This window comes from Hydra viridissima, unplaced genomic scaffold, assembly GCF_058129835.1.
Source record: "Hydra viridissima isolate aposymbiotic clone 2 unplaced genomic scaffold, HvirCarnegie_v1 scaffold_5, whole genome shotgun sequence".
In the NCBI taxonomy this organism is placed as follows: Eukaryota; Metazoa; Cnidaria; class Hydrozoa; order Anthoathecata; family Hydridae; genus Hydra; species Hydra viridissima.
Window position 1 is genome coordinate 9,074,631 of NW_028324304.1, and position 21,664 is coordinate 9,096,294.

The 21,664-nt window shown below is 29.9% G+C and overlaps 2 protein-coding genes and 1 pseudogene across 6 annotated transcripts in view; 2 read left to right on the forward strand and 1 right to left on the reverse strand.

Annotated features, from left to right (window-relative positions):
- LOC149888481 (zinc finger BED domain-containing protein 4-like) overlaps window positions 1-21,664 on the reverse strand; it is an 87,191-nt gene that overhangs the window by 25,802 nt on the left and 39,725 nt on the right. The gene's annotated exons all lie outside the window — the stretch shown is intronic.
- LOC149888484 (uncharacterized) lies at window positions 1,866-20,200 on the forward strand. 5 transcript variants are annotated; one of them, XM_090088132.1, is made up of 5 exons: window positions 1,866-3,031; window positions 6,973-7,011; window positions 11,570-11,900; window positions 12,906-13,129; window positions 13,306-14,771. In XM_090088132.1, the coding sequence occupies exons 4-5, from the start codon at window positions 12,922-12,924 to the stop codon at window positions 13,620-13,622; spliced, it is 525 nt and encodes a 174-aa protein (XP_089944258.1). In that variant the 5' UTR covers window positions 1,866-3,031; window positions 6,973-7,011; window positions 11,570-11,900; window positions 12,906-12,921; the 3' UTR covers window positions 13,623-14,771. The 5 variants fall into 5 exon arrangements, with proteins under 5 accessions (XP_089944258.1, XP_089944260.1, XP_089944257.1 ...); XM_090088134.1 differs by having other exon boundaries at window positions 11,633-11,900; XM_090088135.1 differs by lacking the exon at window positions 11,570-11,900 and adding an exon at window positions 19,625-20,200 and having other exon boundaries at window positions 1,868-3,031; window positions 13,306-13,523.
- LOC149888485 (uncharacterized) lies at window positions 8,735-11,560 on the forward strand (annotated as a pseudogene).

The window sequence follows — 21,664 nt, forward strand, 5'->3', positions numbered from 1 at the left end:
CTACCTTCTTTTTCTACTCTTTCTTTTTCTTCATCTCTAAGTATGATTTTCCAATTATATCTGACATCTTTCATTTCTACTTTAATCTTTATTTAATCAAAGATTTTGTCATGCCCGTCCATGGTCGCCTTTCTGCCTTTTTTTTTTTATCTAAATAGAATGCAACATCATTATCTTTCTTTTGGGCAGTCAGTAGCCTGGATTTCATGATTTCCTGTATGGCATCAGGTGATCCAACATCAAAAAGACTATCCAACTTGGCCAAGAAGTTAACACGTTTTCCGCGAGCATCACTTTCGAGATTCTTGTTCTTCAACAAGCGGTTCCACTCATTCCAGAGACACATAAGATCTAACACCGAATTTTGTCTTGTCTTTGTCTTGATGCGTGCCATGTTCCAGAAAGTTACAACAGCGTCGATTACTATCCCAGCCGGCACGCAAAGTTGTATTAACGTTGTATTTACGTTAGATTTTAAGTTAGTACAACGTTGCCGGTTCGGCAAAATGGAAAGGTTTTGTAACGTAAAATTCTTACGTTAGATTTACGTTAGATAATCACGTTATACAAACGTAAAATTCTAATGTTAGATTAAAGTTATACTAACATAAATTTAAGTTGGAAAATTATTGGCGTTTAATATTAACGTAAAATATTGATTGTAATTGTGTTTAATATTTAATGTTAATATACTGTTATATTCATATAACCCTGCCGAAGCCTATAGCTTCGTGTCATGGTTATTATATGAATATAACCGTATATAAACGGTTTATATATACCTTTAATTTTAATATACTAACATTAAATGTTTAACACAATTACAATCAATATTCAACGTTAATATAAGGGTTTCTAATCCCTTACAAGGCGTTAAAAAAACAGTTTCGGGGATACTTAAACTAAAAATACAACAAATGTTTTTAAAGGCTTTATTTAAAGATGTATTATGTATTCTTTTGTATATTATATAGCATATATAATAAATTTACAAAAAAACTCAAAATTAATAATTGTTCAACAACCACTTGCATCCTCAATTAATTTTATTTTTTCTTCCATTTACAAATGCTGAGAAATTTAAGATGCTTCCTATTTGATCTTTTATTTGTGCTTCCATCGAAGACTCGTGCATTAGCAGGATGACTTCTAAAATACAACATGGGATACTGTTAATGGGATGTTAAAAAAACAGTTAAAAATACATTTTTCTTATAACTGACTAGTTGCTTGATTTTTTATTAACACTAACTTTCAAGATTCAAGACTAAAATATATCTAAGTATACAAAACATATGTAAGGAAGAAGAGATAGATAGAACAATATTGACATATTAAAATCTTCATTATCATCACTCATAAGAACCTCAGAGTCTAGGTCAGAACTCTCAGTTTCAGAAGTATCTTTATGATCAAACACATAAATAAAATCGTTATAGTTCTCAATTTCAATGTTTTGGAAATCAATGCTACTCTCCATTTCTTCATTTACAAGAAGATTGTTTAAGGCTGGATTACTTTGCCGCCATTCCCTCAAATATTGATTTTTCTCTTGTTTATTCATTTTTATTATTCTGAAATAAACCGAAACTTTAGTAGTTTTGAAAATAACAAGATGATAATAAAAACTGAACATAATAAAAAAACAAAAAATTAGAAAACCTAAAATTTTAACAATAATAAAAAGATTACTACATTTATTCAAAGAAAAATTTTACTTGCTAGCTCATTTATCTCATACAGTTAAAAGTTCCAATCATAACTAAAAATATAGAGCTAAATGTTTTTATAGTAAATAAAATCATACAGTTAAATTTTTGTATCATAATAAAATCATACAGCTAAATATTTGTATAATAATATAAACCATAAAGTTGAATGTTTGTATCATAATTAAAATAAAAGAAATTATGTGCACTTGTCACCAATTTCGGTACTTATCACTGAATTCCTTGACGCCCTTGGGCATTTTCTTGCTCAGCCTGATAGGATACAACAAAATATGAGCGAGGGAGTCGAGAGGAGTCGGTGAAAGCCTTGAATTTGGCCACATTTGGCCCAAATTTTGATGTTTTGTATGGAAATCGACCCAAAAACGGGGTTTTGTCACCAATTCCAGTACTTGCCAGCCTCTCTGTTGGTTGTCTTTGTCATTTTCGTGCTCAGCCTGATAGGTTACAACAGAAAATGTCCAAAGGCTCCAAGAAATCTCGGTGAAAGGCTCCAATTTGACAAAATAATCACAGAATTGACATTACAAGCAAATTCTAAGCATTTCTGTGCACTTGTCGCCAATTTCGGTACTTATCACTGAATTCCTTGACGCCCTTGGGCATTTTCTTGCTCAGCTCATATATATATTTTTTCGCATGATATTTATTATTTTGGTTATTTTTATTTAGATTGTTATTCTTTTTATTACTGTTAATGTTATTGTTTTCCTTTTTGTTTTATCAATATGATATGTTTTATTGAAGTTCAATTGTTGAAATATATCTGAAATACTTATTATAAAAGGAGTGAATTAACTTAAATTGTAGTTTTCAAATGTTTTCTATGTTTTCCTTTTTGTTTTATCAATATGATATGTTTTATTGAAGTTCAATTATTGAAATATATCTGAAATACTTATTATAAAAGGAGTGAATTAACTTACATTGTAGCTTTCAAATGTTTTCTATTAAGTTTTAAGTTTTAAATAGTTTTGTTGCTCTTGAATGCATTTTTACTATTCCATGTCATTAAATGCTTACTTCCATAGATAAGTTTCAAAAAAGCCGCTAATGTGTTTTAGGCAGTTTAAGTTAAGCTTTTATAATTTTTTTTATAATAGCTGTTAAGATTTCAGTTACTTTTAAAACTTATCTAAACTTGCTTTTTTTTTTTTTAGGGAACTTAAAGAATTCCCTTGACTTTGGCTTTTATAAGAAAAGAAATATAATCCGAGGTTTGAAAACATTCAGCAAACATTACAAAAGAACAGTAGAAGCTGATTAAGATTTTAGTTGACGGGAAGAGTGGGCGTCAAAAAGTAAGAAATGTTAAAGTTTATTACTTTTATATGAATTACTTTGGATTTCACCAGCAAAACAAAATTGTGAGGATATTATTAGACAGGGTTGCTAAAAAAGTTTTTTTAGCATATAATATTGGAGATGTTTCTTTAACAACACAAATAAACAGCACCATTTCAAACAGTAACATAAAGATAATGATCTAGACAGTTTAATGTATGAATTCATAAAAAAATTAATTGATTGACTCCTAACACTATAAAGTGACTCCTAACACTAAAAAGATGATCTGCTTTTTTTTATTTTTTTATTTCTATATCAACATTCAATGTACATTTTGATAATAAATTAATCATAAGCTATTGCTTTTTGTTACTTGTTTTTAAGGCCTCTGTGTGGGAAAAACTGGAAAGAAAAAGAAACCTTAATATATTGATATAGTTCTTTTATGAAATGCATTAATGGGTAATTCTTTAAAAACTTTTATAAAATCATACTTTGAAAAATGCTGTAAAACACTTTTTTTCTTTAACTAGCAGAATTGCAGTCAGTAAAAAAACTTCTGAATTCAAATAAGCCAAGTGATAATACTACTCTTTGCCAACTAAAATTTACAAAATTATTCAAAGAAACAAACTAACAAGTTATTGTTGAAGAAGGATTAGTATAAATGCAAAAGAAAAATGCTTAACATAATACAATTAAAAGTGGTCTTAAGTTTAGAGTTATAGTTTTCTATCTGCTGAACCTTCATATTTCATTTTGGAGTGTTGAAAATGGAGTTGTTAAAAATGGAGTGTTAAGGATGGAGCTAAGGATAACAACAGCTCCAGAGTGTATTCCAGTATTAGATGCCGTAGTGTCGCAGCAAACAGCAAATATTTGATCAACAATGTTGAAGTATTCTAGCAGATTCAAAATTGCTACACCCTGGTCACTACCTTTGGAACTTGCTGTCTGAACAACACCTAGCAGTACGTCATTTGTGTCATCCATATCAGGGGATGTAACACTCACCGCTATTCTTTCTACAGAAACAGTTATTTTCAGATCTTCTTCAATCCGTTTCACCCGTTTTCCATCAAAATGAACACATAGCTTTTTTCTCTTCAGATTTATAATTTCTTGTCTGAGTTTATCTCCTACTGCCTCTATTTTGGAATCTCTTTCTATGAACTGTACTTCTTGATAGAATAATATCTTCTAGATTCACACCAGCTTTATTGCAAATGGCAGCTACTATGGAAGTTTGTGGTCGTATACCTACTCTGTATCGGGCAGAAACTGCAGCAGTACAGTCAACCAGATCTTCAGCACTTATACTTATCATTATCTTAGATTTAGTAGAATGACTGAGTCTATTAGGTAAATCTTAATCATCTAAAGAATCTAAACTTGGTTCCGATTCAGATTCATTTTCAGATGAATGCAAAGAAACTTCAAGGTCATTGGATTTTACTGCATTCATTGTGGTTCTACCTTTACCTATTGCCTCCTCCATCTTTTTGAGCCTAATATTTTTATTTTCAACTGAATTTTGTAATACTTCATCAATTTCTTTTGTAATATACATGTTTTGCTCTCCTTTTTGATCTAGATAGAACTGAATATCCTCATCTTTGGCATTCTTAAAACAAAAACGATCCTGATTTACTTTTTGTTCAAAATTTGGTAATGAAATATCAAAGAGTGTACTGCTCTCCTCTAAAAACTCTGTCTGTATCTCAGAGAAGTTGCCTTCACTAGAGTTCCAGTTCAATGATTTGAGATGATACAAATTTATGTACTTATTATGGAGCTTCAGTATCTTATCCCTGACACTGGATCCACTGATGATAAAATCTTGAAACCCTGCTTTCTTCCAAGTGTCTATTACAGCGGAGGCAACACATCTTTGTTCAGAACACATCTTTGTTCATCTTTACAGATCAGATCCCTGTTCTCATATTTCTGAGGGCAGGCTACTATCAACTTAGTAGATTGAAATCTTATAGATCTAAAATAAAAATAGACAAGTATTAATCATTATGTTATTTTCTTTTCTTACGTAATTTTTTGCCTCATTGTGCCTCATTTTTAACACTTGCAGGGGAGGGGGTGATATTAGATTAAATCTGTATTGCATAAAATAGACCATTTAAAAGTTTTATCATTGTTTTATAGTATATTTATATAACAATAATAATTATTTGTTTTACCTGGGAGATTTTAGAAACTGGATGTATCTAAGAATATTTCCAATGGTTGCCAGCTGGTTTATTGGAAGCCCATTGATTGTGTACTTTAAGAGAAAAAGTAGCCTCCTTGGATTTGTTGACAGGCTGTACTTTCTCTTCTCACTCTTATTTTTTTGAGTACGACCCATTTAAGTTATTAATTTTAATATTACTTAATCCTAAAACAATATTAAAAAAATTTAATTCTAATTTCCCCCTAAAAAAAATTACATTTTATGATACAATTTTCAAGTAAATATATGTAAATATTGAAGATATTCATAACTATTACATAATTACATATGAAAAAATTAGTTCTTATTTCAGTAAAATAAGTTTCTAGTTATTACTATAAGCTGTTAAAATCAAAATAATAAACAAAAACCAGTTAAAACAAAACAGTATACAGAAAACACAAAGGTTGTTCAAGTAGTCATTATTATCAACATTTTCTGTGAATCAGGCTTCAATGAACCTTCTATAAAAAAAAATGTCAGATGGATTGATTCTTATATAGTCTAAAATCATTGGTTTTCAAATCCTTTAGGGTAAGGGGCATTAAAAATGTAAAGTTATTAGGTCCGCATCCAAAATAGTGTTATAAAATGTCAAATTTTAACAAAAATGAAGAAATTAAGATTTTACATATAGCTGAAATTGACCTCCAAAAAAATTTTTAGTCATACATATGAACTCAGTAGACAAAACAGAATGGGAAAAACATGCATACAAAAAATTTTTTTTTTTGGGACACCCTATTGCACAGTGAAACAGAAAGTCACACACAGAAAGTCACACAATATTCACCCAATGGTTGTTTGTTTTTTGCAGTTCCTTTTTTTCATTTTTATGAGCTTGTTTGGTTATTGTATTCAAATAGCTGCTTTTAAATCATCCTTTTTCATTTAGTGGTTCTTGTAAACTTGTCATCATATATAGATCTAAAATTTTATGTCACACTTAAAAGTGCTCTTTAAGTGTGTCATAAAATACTGTAAATTTTTTTTTTTTTTTTTTTTTTTTTTTTGTTCTTAATCAATGTAACTTTCTTTTTTTCTGATTCTGTAGAATTATGTAAAGTTAACTTTGTCATGGGAAAGTTGTAAGCAATTTTAGATAACATTTAAAAAATAACTTGAATGTACTTTATCTTTTTCACTATACATTATGAAATATTGTGTCAAATTTGATATTAATGTTGTCTATACTCCTTTGCAAGTAATCTCTACCCAGAAGGCAGTAACTTTGGTACAGAATCTGGATGCCTTTTGCTATTTTATGCCTGCATTATTACTAGGATAATACTACTGAATATGTGAACTTTAGACAAAATAAATTAACACTGTTATTGATGCTTGTCAGTAAAAACTAGAAACAATGGAAAACGAGTATAGATATAGTAAAATCTTGAAAATATAAGAAAAACTTTGCCTTTCAAATTAATACTTATTTGATGGCTAATGGAAGTGCTGGATCAGTTTGTAGAATCAATTTGTTGACCAATAAGTAAAAACAATCAATTTATTGCTAAATTAAATGAATGAAATAAACTTGAAATATTTTTTAGTATTATAGGGTAATGAGATATTGGCTTTAGGGCCACCAATTGTTAAATGATGAAAACTGTATTCCACTACAGAAATTAATATTGTTCTTACATAACTTTAAGCTTTGAATTTCTGCAGCTGAAGTGACTATTATGTTTTAATAACTAAATGTTTCTAAACCTAATTTTTTTTTAGGCAGCTGGAGCTGATCTAACCAAAGAATGATTCAAAATGGTAACCATACATTAGTTATTGAAATTAAGGAAAATAGTTGTAAAGATCTTAATAGTTTTTTTTATCTTTCTTATAAATTGTTACTTTAATTTGTTTTTAGGTTTAAGTAGTGAGTATTTGATAAATTTGCATTTAGTTAGTTAAATTGTTTAAACAGTTTCTACAAGCTTTAAATTTTTTTTATTTGCATATAACTTTCTTTAATGCTTAAGCTTTTTTTTCTTCTTCAGCAAATGATATCTAGTAAGATATCTGGAAGACCCTATTTTGATGAAATTCTTCATTCAACTTTTCTTAGTTGTTTGACTTAAGTGAGGGAATAAGTATAACTGCCAATATTACAGACCGTGTAGAGGTTCTTAAAAAAGTGACTAATTTTAGATCAATTCTTATTTGTCAAATTTATTTTAAGCAAACCTCAGTCTTGTTAGGTTATGGTCAAATGATATCAGTTCTTATTAAGTTACAAGTACTAACACTCACAAAAGTATATAATTACTATTGTAGTTTTCATTAGAAAAATTTCATTGATCATTCTATTCAAAAACAGATTTTGGCCATTGTATACAGCTGTACCTGGAAGAAAACTTTTAAATTACTTTTGAATAATAAAGACCTTTTTTTTTTTTTTTGTAAAAAAAAGCCATGTTATCATCGTGGGATGAATAGCAAAGGCCCTGGTTGTGTACATGTTGGTAAGGTGATTCCCTCTGCATTTAAACTAAATTGTTTTTTACAACTAAGTTTACACTGGTTGAGGTATTAGGTCTTTTAGACCCAGCTTTTCTGCAAAATCTGATTTTGTGGATTGTAAACATTGTTGTTTTTTTTATTATTGCTTTAATGTTAAAAATTGATATATGTATAAGGATTCTCATCTAATTCTAATTTTCTTTTTGATCAATCCCAGCAAACCACAACACTCGGGTCCCGCGCTGTATATGTCTGGGCTAGTGTGGGTTGCCCAGCCTGGGTTCAGAGAGGTTTTTGTGTCGGTTTCAATGCGGGTCCCGTGTTGATATCCCAAACAATAATGTATTATGACACAAATAAACAACAACTTCATTTCATTTTTCTTAAACAATGATTAGCGACTGATAGCAATTTAAAATGTTGTGAATTTAGTTTGTGCACTCATATATAGATTTATTTATAGGAAATTTTTTGTAATCTTTCTATTTTTGTATAACTTATGTACTCACTAGAATGATCATTGTATACGAATCAAATTATTTTTAGAATCTGTCAGATAATCTGATAAAACATGTTTATACTTTGTAATCGAACATTCGTGTTTCATCAAATATATTTGATTATAATCTGTTGTATGTGTCATCAGATAACCATAGTCATCTAATGAAACATGCAACAGATTATCTGATGCAACACAAATGAATAATGGTCGATCAATTCAAGTATGAAACACAAATGTGTAATGATGATCATGATGTTACCATTTATGTTTACATCTGTCAGAATTTGATTATGATATCATTTTTCTCTCTTTATATATATATATATATATATATATATATATATATATATATATATATATATATATATATATATATATATATATATATATATATATATATATATATATATATATATATATATATATATATATATATATATATACAAATATATATATACAAATATATATATACAAATATATATATACAAATATATATATATATATATATATATATCCAGTACTTAAGACATTTCATAGATGTCTCAACTACTGTAACTTGTCAAACATTTGGAATATGTTGACACTATTGTAAGCCATTACAAAAAAATTCTTGAGAAGTGTTTGCTTCTGTATTTTTACATTTTTAATGGAACTATTATTATTTTATTCGTTTGTTTTTATTGTTTTTCAAAAGAAACTTTTTTTCTTATCTACATTTAGATATTAATTCCAATTTTTTATTTAATAAACATTCTTGGTTTTGCATGTGTCATTATTTCAAATCTTTTGGAAATATCATTATATGCAGATGCTGTTTTAAGAATGGACCAGTTCAATATAAAATCATTAACATTTTAATCTTTCAATTCCCGTATGTATTTTGACAGCATAGTGCTTTTGTTTTTAAAAGAATTGTGGGGTGTTCTTTTGTTTTTTATTTATGTTATATTTTTTTAAACAACAGTTAAATATTAAGTAACGTTAAACATTATAATGGCAACATCTAATGATGATTTCAAGTTATGTTCAGATAGAACAAAACGAAGAAGAATTAATTCAAAGGTTTCAATAATAGTTACAGAGCTATGTATAAAAAATGAGAATTGTGTTAGTATTTCCATGTTAGATAGAACTGTGAATGATATAAATTTTAGTAAATCAAGAAAGAAAATTGATCAGAATGCAAATGTTCATGAAATGCAAATTGAACCTATAACTATTTTTGATAGGTTAAGTTCTCAAAGCGAGTTTTCAGAAAAGTTTTATGATAATATTGATGATAAATCTAGTGTTGATTTTGATTATAGTAGGGATGATAGGAGAACTGATGAAATTGATGAAAAAAAAAAAAGTGATGATGCCAATGATAACTATAACTGCAATGATTGTACACTAAAAAACATGTTGCGAGATTAGGCAATAACTTACAGTATATCACATTCAGCTTTAAAAAGTTTATTGCACATATTGAGTCCATCACACTCCAATCTTTCTAATGACTCAAGAACTCTTTTAAGCACTCAGCGAATTGTAGATATAAAGCATATTGCTGCTGGAGAATATTTTAACTTTGGGTTGCAGTATTGGCTGCATAATATTTTTAAATTAAATCAGCCTGATTCTATAGTTGACCTTTTGCATATTCATAATAATATTGATGGTATACCGCTGTTCAATAGCAATTCAATTTCTCTTTGGCCAATTCTTGGTTCACTGAAAGAGTGTCCATTAAGTGGACCTTTTCCCATTGCAATTTACAGTAGTACAAAAAAACTTACACCTCTTGATGAATATCTGAATGATTTTGTTTCAGAAATGAAGAGTTTAAAGCAACATGGTTTTCTCTTTAATTGTAAAACTTACATAGTGAAGATTGATGCCATAATATGTGATGCACAAGCAAGGGCTTTTATTAAATGTATTAGACCTCACTCTGCTTATAACTCATGTGAGAGATGCATGCAGCGTGGCAAATGGTGTAACAAAGTGACACTGTCCAATTTAGAAGCACCACCAATTACAAACCTAACCTTTACTGAGCGCCATTATTCTGACCATCATGTAGGTTCTTCGCCTTTTGAGTAGTTAGGTTGTGGTATGATTACTGAATTTCCTTTGTAATATATGCACCTTGTGTGTTTAGATGTGATGCGCAGGCCTTTATTTCAATGGATTCATGGACCAAGTGGGGATTGTAAGCTATCTCAGTTACAGTTATCTACAATATCTAAAAACTTAGCAGTTATGCATAAACACATCTCCAGAGAGTTTTCAAGAAAACCACGATTTCTTTCAGAATATAAAAAATTGAAAGCTACTGAATTAAGACAACTTTAATTGTACACTGGGCCTGTTGTCTTAAAAACTATTTTAAAAGACACAATATATTCAAACTTCCTTGATTTATCTGTTGCCATAAGGATATTGCTGAACCCAAATTTATTGTCAAAAAATATTGCCTATGCTGAACAACTCTTAAAATACCTTGTGGTTACATTTTCTAAGTTGTATGGTGAAAATCAACTTGTATATAATATTCACTCTTTAATACATTTTTCTAGTGATGCTAAACATTATGGTGTTCTTGATAACGTATCTGCATTTCAATATGAAAGTTACCTTGGGAGATTAAAAAAATTAGTTCATAAGCCTCAAAATCCAACTGGTCAAATAGAACGCCGAATTAATGAAGGGCACTGCAACATCAATGAGAGTTTTTCCAATAAAAAAGAGCCAATATTGAAGAGAATTCATTTAGATGGTCCTATACCTGTTGATTATTGTTCTTATTTCTAGTTCAAACAACATCATGGGCCTGGGTATTTTATCTCCACATCCATTGGAGGCAATTACTTTCAGATTGAAAGTAAGTTAGGAATTGTAAAGATTATTTTGCACAGTTCTAACTTTGCTGAAACCAATACTGCTTCAGTTGTATTTGAAGAATTTGAAGATGCTGAACTATTTTTTTCAGATCCAGTTAGTTCAATTTCACTTTCAATATATTTTGTGAACAAACTTACTGGAATTAGACGAACTTTTCCTGTTGCTAGTTTGCTGACAAAGTATCTTCTACTTCCATTTAAACAAGGATTTGTGGCTTTACCACAATTGCATTTATCTTAACTTTTAAAATATTTTTTTCAAGTCAATTTAATATTTCTATAGTTTACAAAAGAAAGTAATTTATTACTTATACAACTTTAATATTACATTTTCTTTTGGTGGTGCTTTGAGTGATTTTTTTTGTTTAGAACTTGTGAATGTACAAGTTGTTACTCCATCAATAAATAAATACAAAAAAATTTTACTTTGATAAGTTTAGTTGTGATATTAATTTGTAATATTTTCATTTGGTTATAGAAAATTTAAAGAATGGTGAGTATTATGACTACATGACTATTAACATTGATTACTAAATTTCAGCTGATGCAGATTTGATTTTACTACACTAAAATGTATGCAATTGTTGAATATGTTGAGACTAAAGAGATTGATTAAAGTCTTTTGCCAATTAGTTGGATAGTTGATAGAAATAAACAGAATTTTAAAAAGTTAATTAAAGATAAAACTGCATTAAATTTAAGTAAACCACCAGTAAAAGCAGCAAGTAAAGTGTCAAATGGCAAAAAAATATGCAGTAACCCAGAAGAACACTGGCTTTTATACAAAATGCGAATACTTGGAACTGCAAGTTAGTACTGTTGTTGTTTTTAGAGATCCTTCTCTGAAATCCTGTCTTTCTCTCCTAATAAGATTTTTAGAGGTCCTTAAGGGACTCTGAATTAGTCATCGATAAAATGGTTTTGCAATGGTAGAAAGGTGAAGCACTCTTTTCTCCCATTTCTATAACATTAAGAGTGGTCTTCATGTTTGCGCAAAAAAAAATAAAAAGTTGTTTAGAGCATAATACTTAGCTATTGGCGTGTAAAATATTTCACGGACATTGCATGTAATCAAAGAAATGTACACAAAATATAATTTGTTCTATACACTCTTAAAAGCACAAATGAAAAAAACAAAACAGGCTGAAGACACATCTAATGTTGACTATGACAGATGATTACAATAACTGTAGAAATTTGGAAACACAAAAAATTAGGTTAGAGAATTCAAGTATAATTTGTTTCACTCATATTCAGAGTTAAAATAAATGTAAATATATATTAATTTTTTAAATTTAAATTTAACTGTAGAAAAGTTGTTTTTTGATTTACAGATCATTTTAGGATTTTTTATTCAAATTATTTTTAGCCTGCTGTCTATTGTTTCGATAATAAAATCAATTAATAAAATTTTTTAGTTTAATTTATAATAATATTTGAAAATAATAATTTTCTCTTTTGTTTACAAAAAGAAAACATTCTTTTGACTATGAAAAAGATGTTGTTGATGATGAAATTGAAGACTCTTATTAAGAAAACAGATTGATTACATAAAAAAATTAAACCTATAATGTCCTAAATTGTTTATCTAAGATTATGAGACACCAAAAAATTTTAAATAAGTAAAATAGTATTATGGAACGGTTTTTGTTACTTTTATCATCTCATATTTTCAGACATGATGGTTTTTTAATGAATGGCAGGTGTGGTTCTTGGTTCTTTAACAGATGGATTGCCGTAGTAATAGTTTTAAATGTGAATATAGTTGGTAAATATAGTACATTTATACCTATTTTGTTATCTTGTTGTTTCAGAAATACAAGCATCTCTATGGTTACAAAACCAACACCACCTCAACACTTAAGGACAATACAATCAAGCTCATGCTCATCTTTGTCTCAAAATGTGCCTGTATCAAATCATCTAACACAATCCAGTACCTCTGATTACCAGCCTAATGTAATACAACCTGATGTTATCCAGTCATTCAAAAGTATAATGGAAACATCAGCTCAGGTGTTAAATTCGATAAACTCAAGTAAGCTTGTATTTTCAAGTTACTTAGTTTCATGATTATTAATTTTTAAAATAAAAATTGAAGTAATTCAAATTATTGAAATAGTGAGGTTATAACTTAGATTTTGAAATTGAGTTTGTGACTGTATTGTATAGTAAATTGTAGAGTATAAAACCAATATTTTAAATATGATTTAGCTGTTCTTATAAAGAGGTTATTAACAACTCTTGAAGAAGTAAAAGAAACTCAAAAGACTCATTCTGTAATGTTACAATCTATTATGCGAAAATTAAATACACCTCAGTTGGAAAATGATAATGAGTTGCCAAATGACATTCACTTTCCCCTTTCCAATATCAAAGAAGTTAATGATTTGGAGGAGCAGCGAAAAGATCAATCAATAAAGAGAACACTGGTGAGTATTTTATTTTCCATGTTTAACAACATTATTTTTCATAACTTCATGGTTCATTTTATGTTTTATGAAATAAATGGTTTATTTTATGTTTTATGAAATAAGTGATGTGTAAACTAAATGTTTTATAATTATACCCTAACCCATGTCCTGGTCATGATGTTTAACTGATCCTATATTGGCCCAGGTGAGGTTCTTTAGCTGTGGTAAGGTACCTAGTTAATTTAGCTGTGGTAAGGTATCAAAGTTTTCCATCTCCTAGCAGATGGAAAGCTGTGAGATTAAACCCCCAATTTAATTGAGGAGTTTGTAAATCTTGAATGTTAATCCTTCTAGTGGTTAAAATAAAAATACTCAGTCTTGATCTCCAAAGTATGTTAACGCTAGGAAACGCATCCGGTTATAAAACGTTGTTTGAACTCTTTCATATTGTCATATGTAGGTAAGAAAATGGTATTATGGAAACCCATCCAAATCACATAAGTGTGGAACCATGGACGCTAAACATGAATAAAGAAATAGAATAAAACATGCGTTAGAATTGTAACGTTTTATGTTTTTTTTTTTTTTTTTTTCAGCTTTAGGTAGGCGAATATTTATTTGCCTCCTCAAGGCTGAAGGGCCACTGTAGTTATGGGGGCCTCTCACTTTTTTATTAACAGTCTCTCAACTCCTAATTTTGACACACGAGCCTTGTCACAAAATTGCTGCATGGAGAAACAAAATGAGCGTGGTTCTTCCTGAGGTGGAGAGTGGTGGGATTGAACCGCAAACCTTGTATTTACAAGGTGGACACTCTACCATCACTCTACCTATACTTAAAAGCCTTATCATATGTGTTACCCTAAAGTCTTTGAAAAATGTTACATTAGCAAATGTAATTGGCTGTAAAACAGTACATACATAATTCAATCATTTACTTATATAATTCAACTTGATACTTTTTTCAGACTTGTATCCAATATTGGTGGAAGCTCATTAAATGATGCCATTAAAAGAATGATGAAATTCATTCTCCTCAATAACTTTCCAGATTGCCCAGAAAGATTACGGAGTCTTCCAAAAACCTTGAAAGACTGTGTACTCTTTTTTGTTGCATTAACAACTAATGCAACCCAAAAGGAGATCGAAGGCAAATTGCGCAGGTGGTTCGCTAACGCCCGAGACCAGGTCCAAGACAGCCGAAAAAAAAAGGATCTGCAACATCTTCATATTCTTTATTATCAGAAATATAGTTAGACTTCAATATATATTTGACTATTAAATAAAGTATAAGAGGTTTACTAAGTTTCAAATACATGTGTGTGGTCATACAGGCCGTAGATTGGTTCCAAGATGCACAAGTTAAGCTTAACAAACGCTCTCTGTGGGTCACATTCCATACAGTTCCCTTACGGGCCCCCTGGACAAAACCTTGTGTGTCCTGACTGGGATTCCTGTGCGGGACCCATACTTTAACAAACGTGGGACCCGTGCGGCTCCCGACTTGTTTGGCTGGTTGGGATGTACAGTAGCGTGCAAAAGTTTATAGATAGCTAAACTTTTCATGTTTTTTTTTATTTAACTTTTTGACTTATCAGTGAAAATAAATGAAACTTTCAACAATTGATCCTATAATGTGATTACATACTATAAATTACTCAAAAAATGATAACTTCCCTAGTTGACTATCTTACAGAAAACTTATAAGTCTTGTAGGATGGCAATATTCTTATATTATCCTTTAGGATATCCTAAAGGATTCGTAAGATCGTATGTAAAAACAGAAAAGTTGTTTTGTTAATGTTAATTCTGTAAAATATACTTTTTTTCACAAATGAAAAAAAAGCGCGTTTCTTAACTTCACTCAGATAAATTAAAGGAGAAATTAAGAAACGCGCTTTTTTAACAATTTCGTTATAAAAATTTCATTTTCATTTGTTATAACAAGGTATATCCTGTTTAATCTATAAAAACGTTTACATTTTGTTTGGTACATGTACATGTTTAGTACATGTACTAAAAAAAACAATATCTGCTATACTATTTATTTAGTTTTTAATGTGCAAAATTTATTTTACACAGAATGAAATTTTATTTCAATAAGAAAACATTAATTCCAACTTAAACTTACCTATTACGAATCTAAAATTAAATAGCCTACAGCATCCTATGAGAATCCTATTTTGATCCTTCAAGATCTCTTAAAATATTCTTTTAGATCTTACCTTATCCTGTAAGAATTCCTTTAAATCCTACAAGATCCTTCAAAAGGATGCTTATAGGTCTTGCAGGGACTTGTGCAACTCAACCCATAAGATTCTTGTAGGATCTGTAAGATCAGTCAACTAGGGTTGTAACGGAAGGAGAAATTAAAAATTTATTAAAAACATAATCGTGCAAAAGTTTATTAACAAATGAAGAAAATTCAAGAAAGAGGTACTATTCCTAATTCCTCCACGATATTTCATCACAGCACATAAGTATTGTGTTGGATAGCTTCTAGACTTCCACGTTGCTTAACAACAAAGTACAGATTCAACTAAGTTGATCAGAACATCTATGCGGATATTTGCCCAACAATCCAGAAGCACCTGGAACAAATCATTTTTTATTGATCGGTTTTTCGCCTTTCGATAGACGATCGAAATATTCCCAAAGATGTTCTGATGGATTTAAATCTGAGTTTTGAGAAGGCCAGTCTGAAACAAGAATTATTTTTTTTTTAATGAAAAACCTTTTATAGAATTTGCACGGTGCTTTAGATCGTTGTCTTGCTGTAAAATCCAACCACGAGGCATTTTGTCCTTTCCATGTGGCAGCATAACATTTTTGATTATATCTAAATAAAATCGATGCATCAATTTACATATATTTAGATATAATCGATGCATCGATTTACTGTCCAGTCATGATTCTATTGATCCACTTCATCGCATCGATTATATCTTAATATAATCGATGCGATGATGTTATCCCCCATCGCATCGATTATATCTTAATATAATCGATGCGATGAAGTGGATCATTAGAATCACGACTGAAAGGTGCGATGAAGTGGACCATTAGAATCACGACTGAAAGATCCCATTTTGTAGTATCTACGCTGTACTTAACAACATATTTATTGCTCAAAATGCTATTTAATTCGACAGCACTTTTCCGGGAATCTTTTTTTGATTTTCTTACCAAAATTCTGTCTTGATGTTCTGTAGTTATCTTTGGCCTGCCTGAACGATGCTTGTTTTCAAGTGTCTTTTGGTTTCTATATCTCTTAACTAGCACGTTAATTGTTGGTTTAGCCTAAAGCTCAGAAATTTGGTTTAGCCATAAAGCTCAGAAATTTGCTTATAAGGAACCTTCTCTACAGCACTTAATATTAGATTTTTTTTTTCTCTTGACGATTACTTTGGTTTTCCAATTATTTTTTAAATTCAAGTTAAGTTAAATATTATATCCAATAAATTAGTTTTAGCATAAATACTTTTCTTAATGAAATTTTAATTTTCTTAATGGGGTATGGAATTGTTAATAAACTTTTGCACGGTTGTTTTCAATAAAATTTTAATTTCTTCTTTCCATTACAGATTATCATTTTTTTCAATAAATCATACCATATAATCACATTAAAATCACATAGGAATAATTATTAAAAATTTCATTCATTTTTAGTTAAAAGTCAAAAAATTATGGCAAAAAAACTTGAAAAAGTTAGCTGTTTAAAAACTTTTGCACGCGTCTCTATGTAGAGTAAAATGGGGTCAAATGAAATAGTTAAGAATTTTAATGAATTTTTTTTTAAGAGAAAAAAGTTTTTAATTTTTTTTTTTTTAAAGTTGTAGAGGAATTTGAGCTGTATTTAAATATATACAAATCAAGTGAAAAAAGTTTTTAGTTTTTTAAGAAACTTTATTTAATTGAAAAAAAAATTTATTTCATTCTACCCCACATTCGGGGAGAATGAAATACGCAAATCTATATGTAATTAAAACAACACTTAATTAAAAAAAAGCAAAAAGCAACCAATAATAACAATTAAAAAAACAACCCATACTAACAATTAAAAAAACAACCTAATAAAATAAACTTTATTCTTGTAATGATGTTGAGTCGTAGAGAGGTACTAGAGGCTGAGCTGAGTTGACACTTTTGCGGCACTTTTTGGTACAATAAAACTCAGCGCCTTTAACATATCGCTTTAGTATGCATTTTTGACAAAGCCAAATCTTGCATTTAGAATTTTCACACTGGTACCATTCTATATTTTGACTTGTTGAAGCTTCGCCTAGAACTTTACGGCACTTTTTACACTTGACTTGGTTTGTAGCTATTAATGCTGTTGGAGTCGCTGTTGTTGCTTGGTTTATTTGCGGCTCGTCATTAAAGCTAAGCTTGCGTTGTTTTTTAGCTTGCTTTGCTGCTTTTTTGCTCTCAGCATCTTTCAATCTCTCGAGTATTTCAGGTTTATTGAGACACTCCCCTTCGAACCTTGGTGCGTCTATATTTTTTCGTTTTTTTGTGTCAACGAGTTGAATGCGAAACTTTTGTCTGGGCCACTTAAGCACCAATCTTTGTACAGACATTTTTTAGATTTTTTGGAGCAGGACGATTACCAGCATCATCGATGCAATTTCCAACTGTATAGTGGATTTTTTTCGAGCGGCTCTGAGTACTGAACTATTGCTTATAGCTCTAATGCTCAACTTATGACTCCACCAGTTTATAAAAAACTTATAGCAATCTCTCCCTGGTGTACCATTAGAAAACAAATGAGATTGACCTTGGTGTTGCAAATAGTCGGTAACTAGTGTGATGATGTCATTATAAGTTCTTCCAAAGCCCCAATTGGATATTTTGATGAGCGTATCTACCAAATTGATTCAAGTTAATGCGACAATCTCGTGTTTGAACCACTCCCAATTGTTTCACCTATGCCGTGGACACACCTGTGAAGAGTTGCTACTGGTATGTTTAATGATTGAGCAGTTTTTTTAAATGAAAATTCACTGCTTTGTACTTTGGCCAGAGCAAGCGTAACTTGCTCTTCGGTGTATGGTTTTTCTTTTTTCTTTGAGAGCAACTTGTTTTGAGGCATATTTTATATTAGAATAGGTTTAATAATAATCGATTTAAAATTTATCCACAAAGTTTACAGAGATTGATTGGTCACTTGAGATTTAATTAATAAAAGCCGCATTTAACAAGTGAGCAATTCGCGTATTTCATTCAACCCCACATGTCTCCGTTTTCGTTTTTATTTCATAACTTTCTTCCCTGAATAGCAAATATAATTTTGAAAAAAGATTCTTGACCAGCTTATAAAGTTTTACCAGAATACTTATTAAGTTCGATGATATCAAATTTAGTTTCCGAGAGTTTTATGTCCATTTCTCAAAAAAAGAAAAAAAGTATCATATCGCTTTCGAAGATTTAACAAATTATAAAAAAAACTTTTCTTTAAAAATTAAAGTTTAATATCATCTTATTCAAAAAAAAACTCTCTCCAACAAAATCAAAAAATATTTGCAAAAAGTTTATTCAATAATTAATTAAGAGCAAAAGAATAAGCGTAGTCATAACTATTTCATTCTTCCCTCTATTTCATTCTACCCTGTTTTACTATATATTTTTTAAAGATACCATTACTGCAGCACATCTGATAGGAAAATTTATTTGATGTTTCCAGTTATTGCTTTTTGAATCTGGAGCCTAAAGTTTTGCAATTAAATTTACTCCAAATATTGCAAATTTTAGTTTGTATACATCTGGAGAGGTCTTTTATCAAGTTGAAATCAATGTTTCCGTTATACCCAGCAAGCACAAAACTTTGAAACAACGTTGAAATAACGTTGATCAACGTCGATCAACGTTATTTAAACGTTGTTTCAACGTTCTATGCTTGCTGGGTAGCTGCTTATTAATAAGCACTTTTGACATTTTGTTTTATATGTTGATGAACCTTTTAGTAACAATAGCTAAAACAACATTTTTTAGTTTAAAATGTAAATGTTCTATTAATATGATGTGATGTGATAAAATGAGAATAACCTGTGTGATCAAATTCGAAGAACGAATATCTGTAAAACCGTTTAAATTAAGCTTTTATGGCTTTATTTGTTTAGAAAACTTCTGGCTGCACAGAGAACTGCTATCGATTTGAATGCTGAAATGGGAACAGGAAATGAAAAAACAACTTGTTGGAAATGTCAAAACTTGATTTTTATTATTTCCTAAATTTTTTGATATCAAATCATGATCAATATTCTGCTTAACTCCCATTTGCATAAACTTGTACGTACAGGTGATCTTTTTAAGGTTTGAAATTTGCATATGCAAGGTTATATCTATGACATATTTTGTGTTTTCATAGAATTTTTGGTTTTTGCCAAAAAAGATAAATAACAAATATACTAACGAACTTTTGAATTAGCAAATTAAGACACAGGAAGTGCTTTACGTTAAGTAAACAAGTCCTTGACTTACTTGCCTTATCTAGGTTCTAAAGCCATTTCGTAATAGATGAATGTATAACATGACGTAGATGTGTTATTTTTCAATCTCCTATTAAATAACACATCTTCAGCTTGAATAACGGGACTTTTCTTTTCTAGTTTAAATACATAAACCTGTAAAGGGTGGTACAAAATAAATAGAATAAATGGTAATAGTCTTCCTTCCTTCTTCATACGTTTTAGAAAGCAGTAGTTTCCAGTTAAATGTGATAAGACGAGTTATTCCAGCACTGTGTTACTGAACTTAGAGGTTCAGCCGCTTTAACAGGTCACAAGCTGTGTACATAATGCTGGGCGGGTCTCTTTTTAACTCATTTCTTTAAATTTTTTGGTTGTGTGCTGAGTGAATTATATGCTACCAGATGATTAATGGAGCTTTTTTTGCAATTTATGGCACACTTCCTTTCCTTTAGTTTAAACCGCGAGCACGCTTATTCGTGGCAATTCTCGTGATACGGAATTATACCGTTATAAAAACCTCTCTCTATGCAATTACTGTTGTCTGAAACATGAGGTGAATTCTCAGATAAAAGATGTTTTCTAATAATCTTACATTTTATAAGCCAATCAATAAAATAACTAACTCTTTTGAAACAACAAAGGCGTCTTAGCGAATTTGTATATAGCAAGTTTGAAAAGTTAGTACTTCTAAAGGAAGTTCTTCTTGGGTGCATTTAGTACCTTCATTAGAGACGGACAAACGACGTCCCTGAAAAGAGACTGTCTACATACAACAAACTGGTTAAAGATAAGAAAAAAAATTCATATCAAAATCTTTTGTGCGTAAAACTAACTCTTTAATCAGGAATTTTCGGTTTTTACTAAGTTCTTGATTATAAAACAAATGCGACGGCATTATGCAATCTTAGTGGTCAATAGCTCACTTTGCGTTAATCAAGGTTACAAGTATTTTATACCAAAAAATCTTCTGATAAACAGTTTTGACTAAAGTAATGCCAATCTCTAATAAAACAAGTTCGGGTAGTCTTTTTCGGTCATAGCTTGATTATGCTCTTCTATTTATTCTCTCCTTGGTTCTCGTTGCTTAGTAACCTTTTGCGAAAGTTAATAAACTTGGGGGTTTTACTAAGGTGCGAAGGGATAGGAAAAAATCTAAAAAAAAAATAAGCAACCTGTCTCCTGTATTAAGCACCCAAGAGTATTAAAATAAACCTATTTCTTAGTAGGACTAATGTCCTACTTGATAAGTTGTTAAATATACAACATCCATGAATTTACCATATTTGTTCGAAGATTGGCAACCTTCAATTTACCATATTTGTTTGAAGATTGGCACCCTTCAATTGCTTATCTAAATTAAATAGAAAAATATTTATTAGTGACTAATTGTATTTTAACAAACTGCTTTAGTCAAAACAAATTCATTTTAAGTGGAGTTTTTAAAGGTAGAACTTTCAATTGCATCTATTTCAACTTCATTCTTTTCTTTCTTGCCCACTTCTTTAAGTTTCTGCTTCATTAAAGTTCACTAGTAGTTAACATCTACAAGTTTCCTTAGCATTTGGAGATTATGGGAAAGCTACTATTGCCTGCATGTTGCTAATTTTATTTTGATAAATTCAGTCTTAGAGTTTAAAATGCCTGAAATCTAATGCATCTATTAAGTTCAGTCAATGACGGTGACTGGCT

What these genes read in the sequence shown, in the direction of transcription:
- LOC149888484 (XM_090088132.1), top strand. Translation starts at nt 12,922, where the DNA reads ATGGTTACAAAACCAACACCACCTCAACACTTAAGGACAATACAATCA. An exon ending in GTTAAATTCGATAAACTCAA is followed by an intron (nt 13,130 to 13,305) that starts GTAAGCTTGTAT and finishes AATATGATTTAG; the next exon opens with CTGTTCTTATAAAGAGGTTA.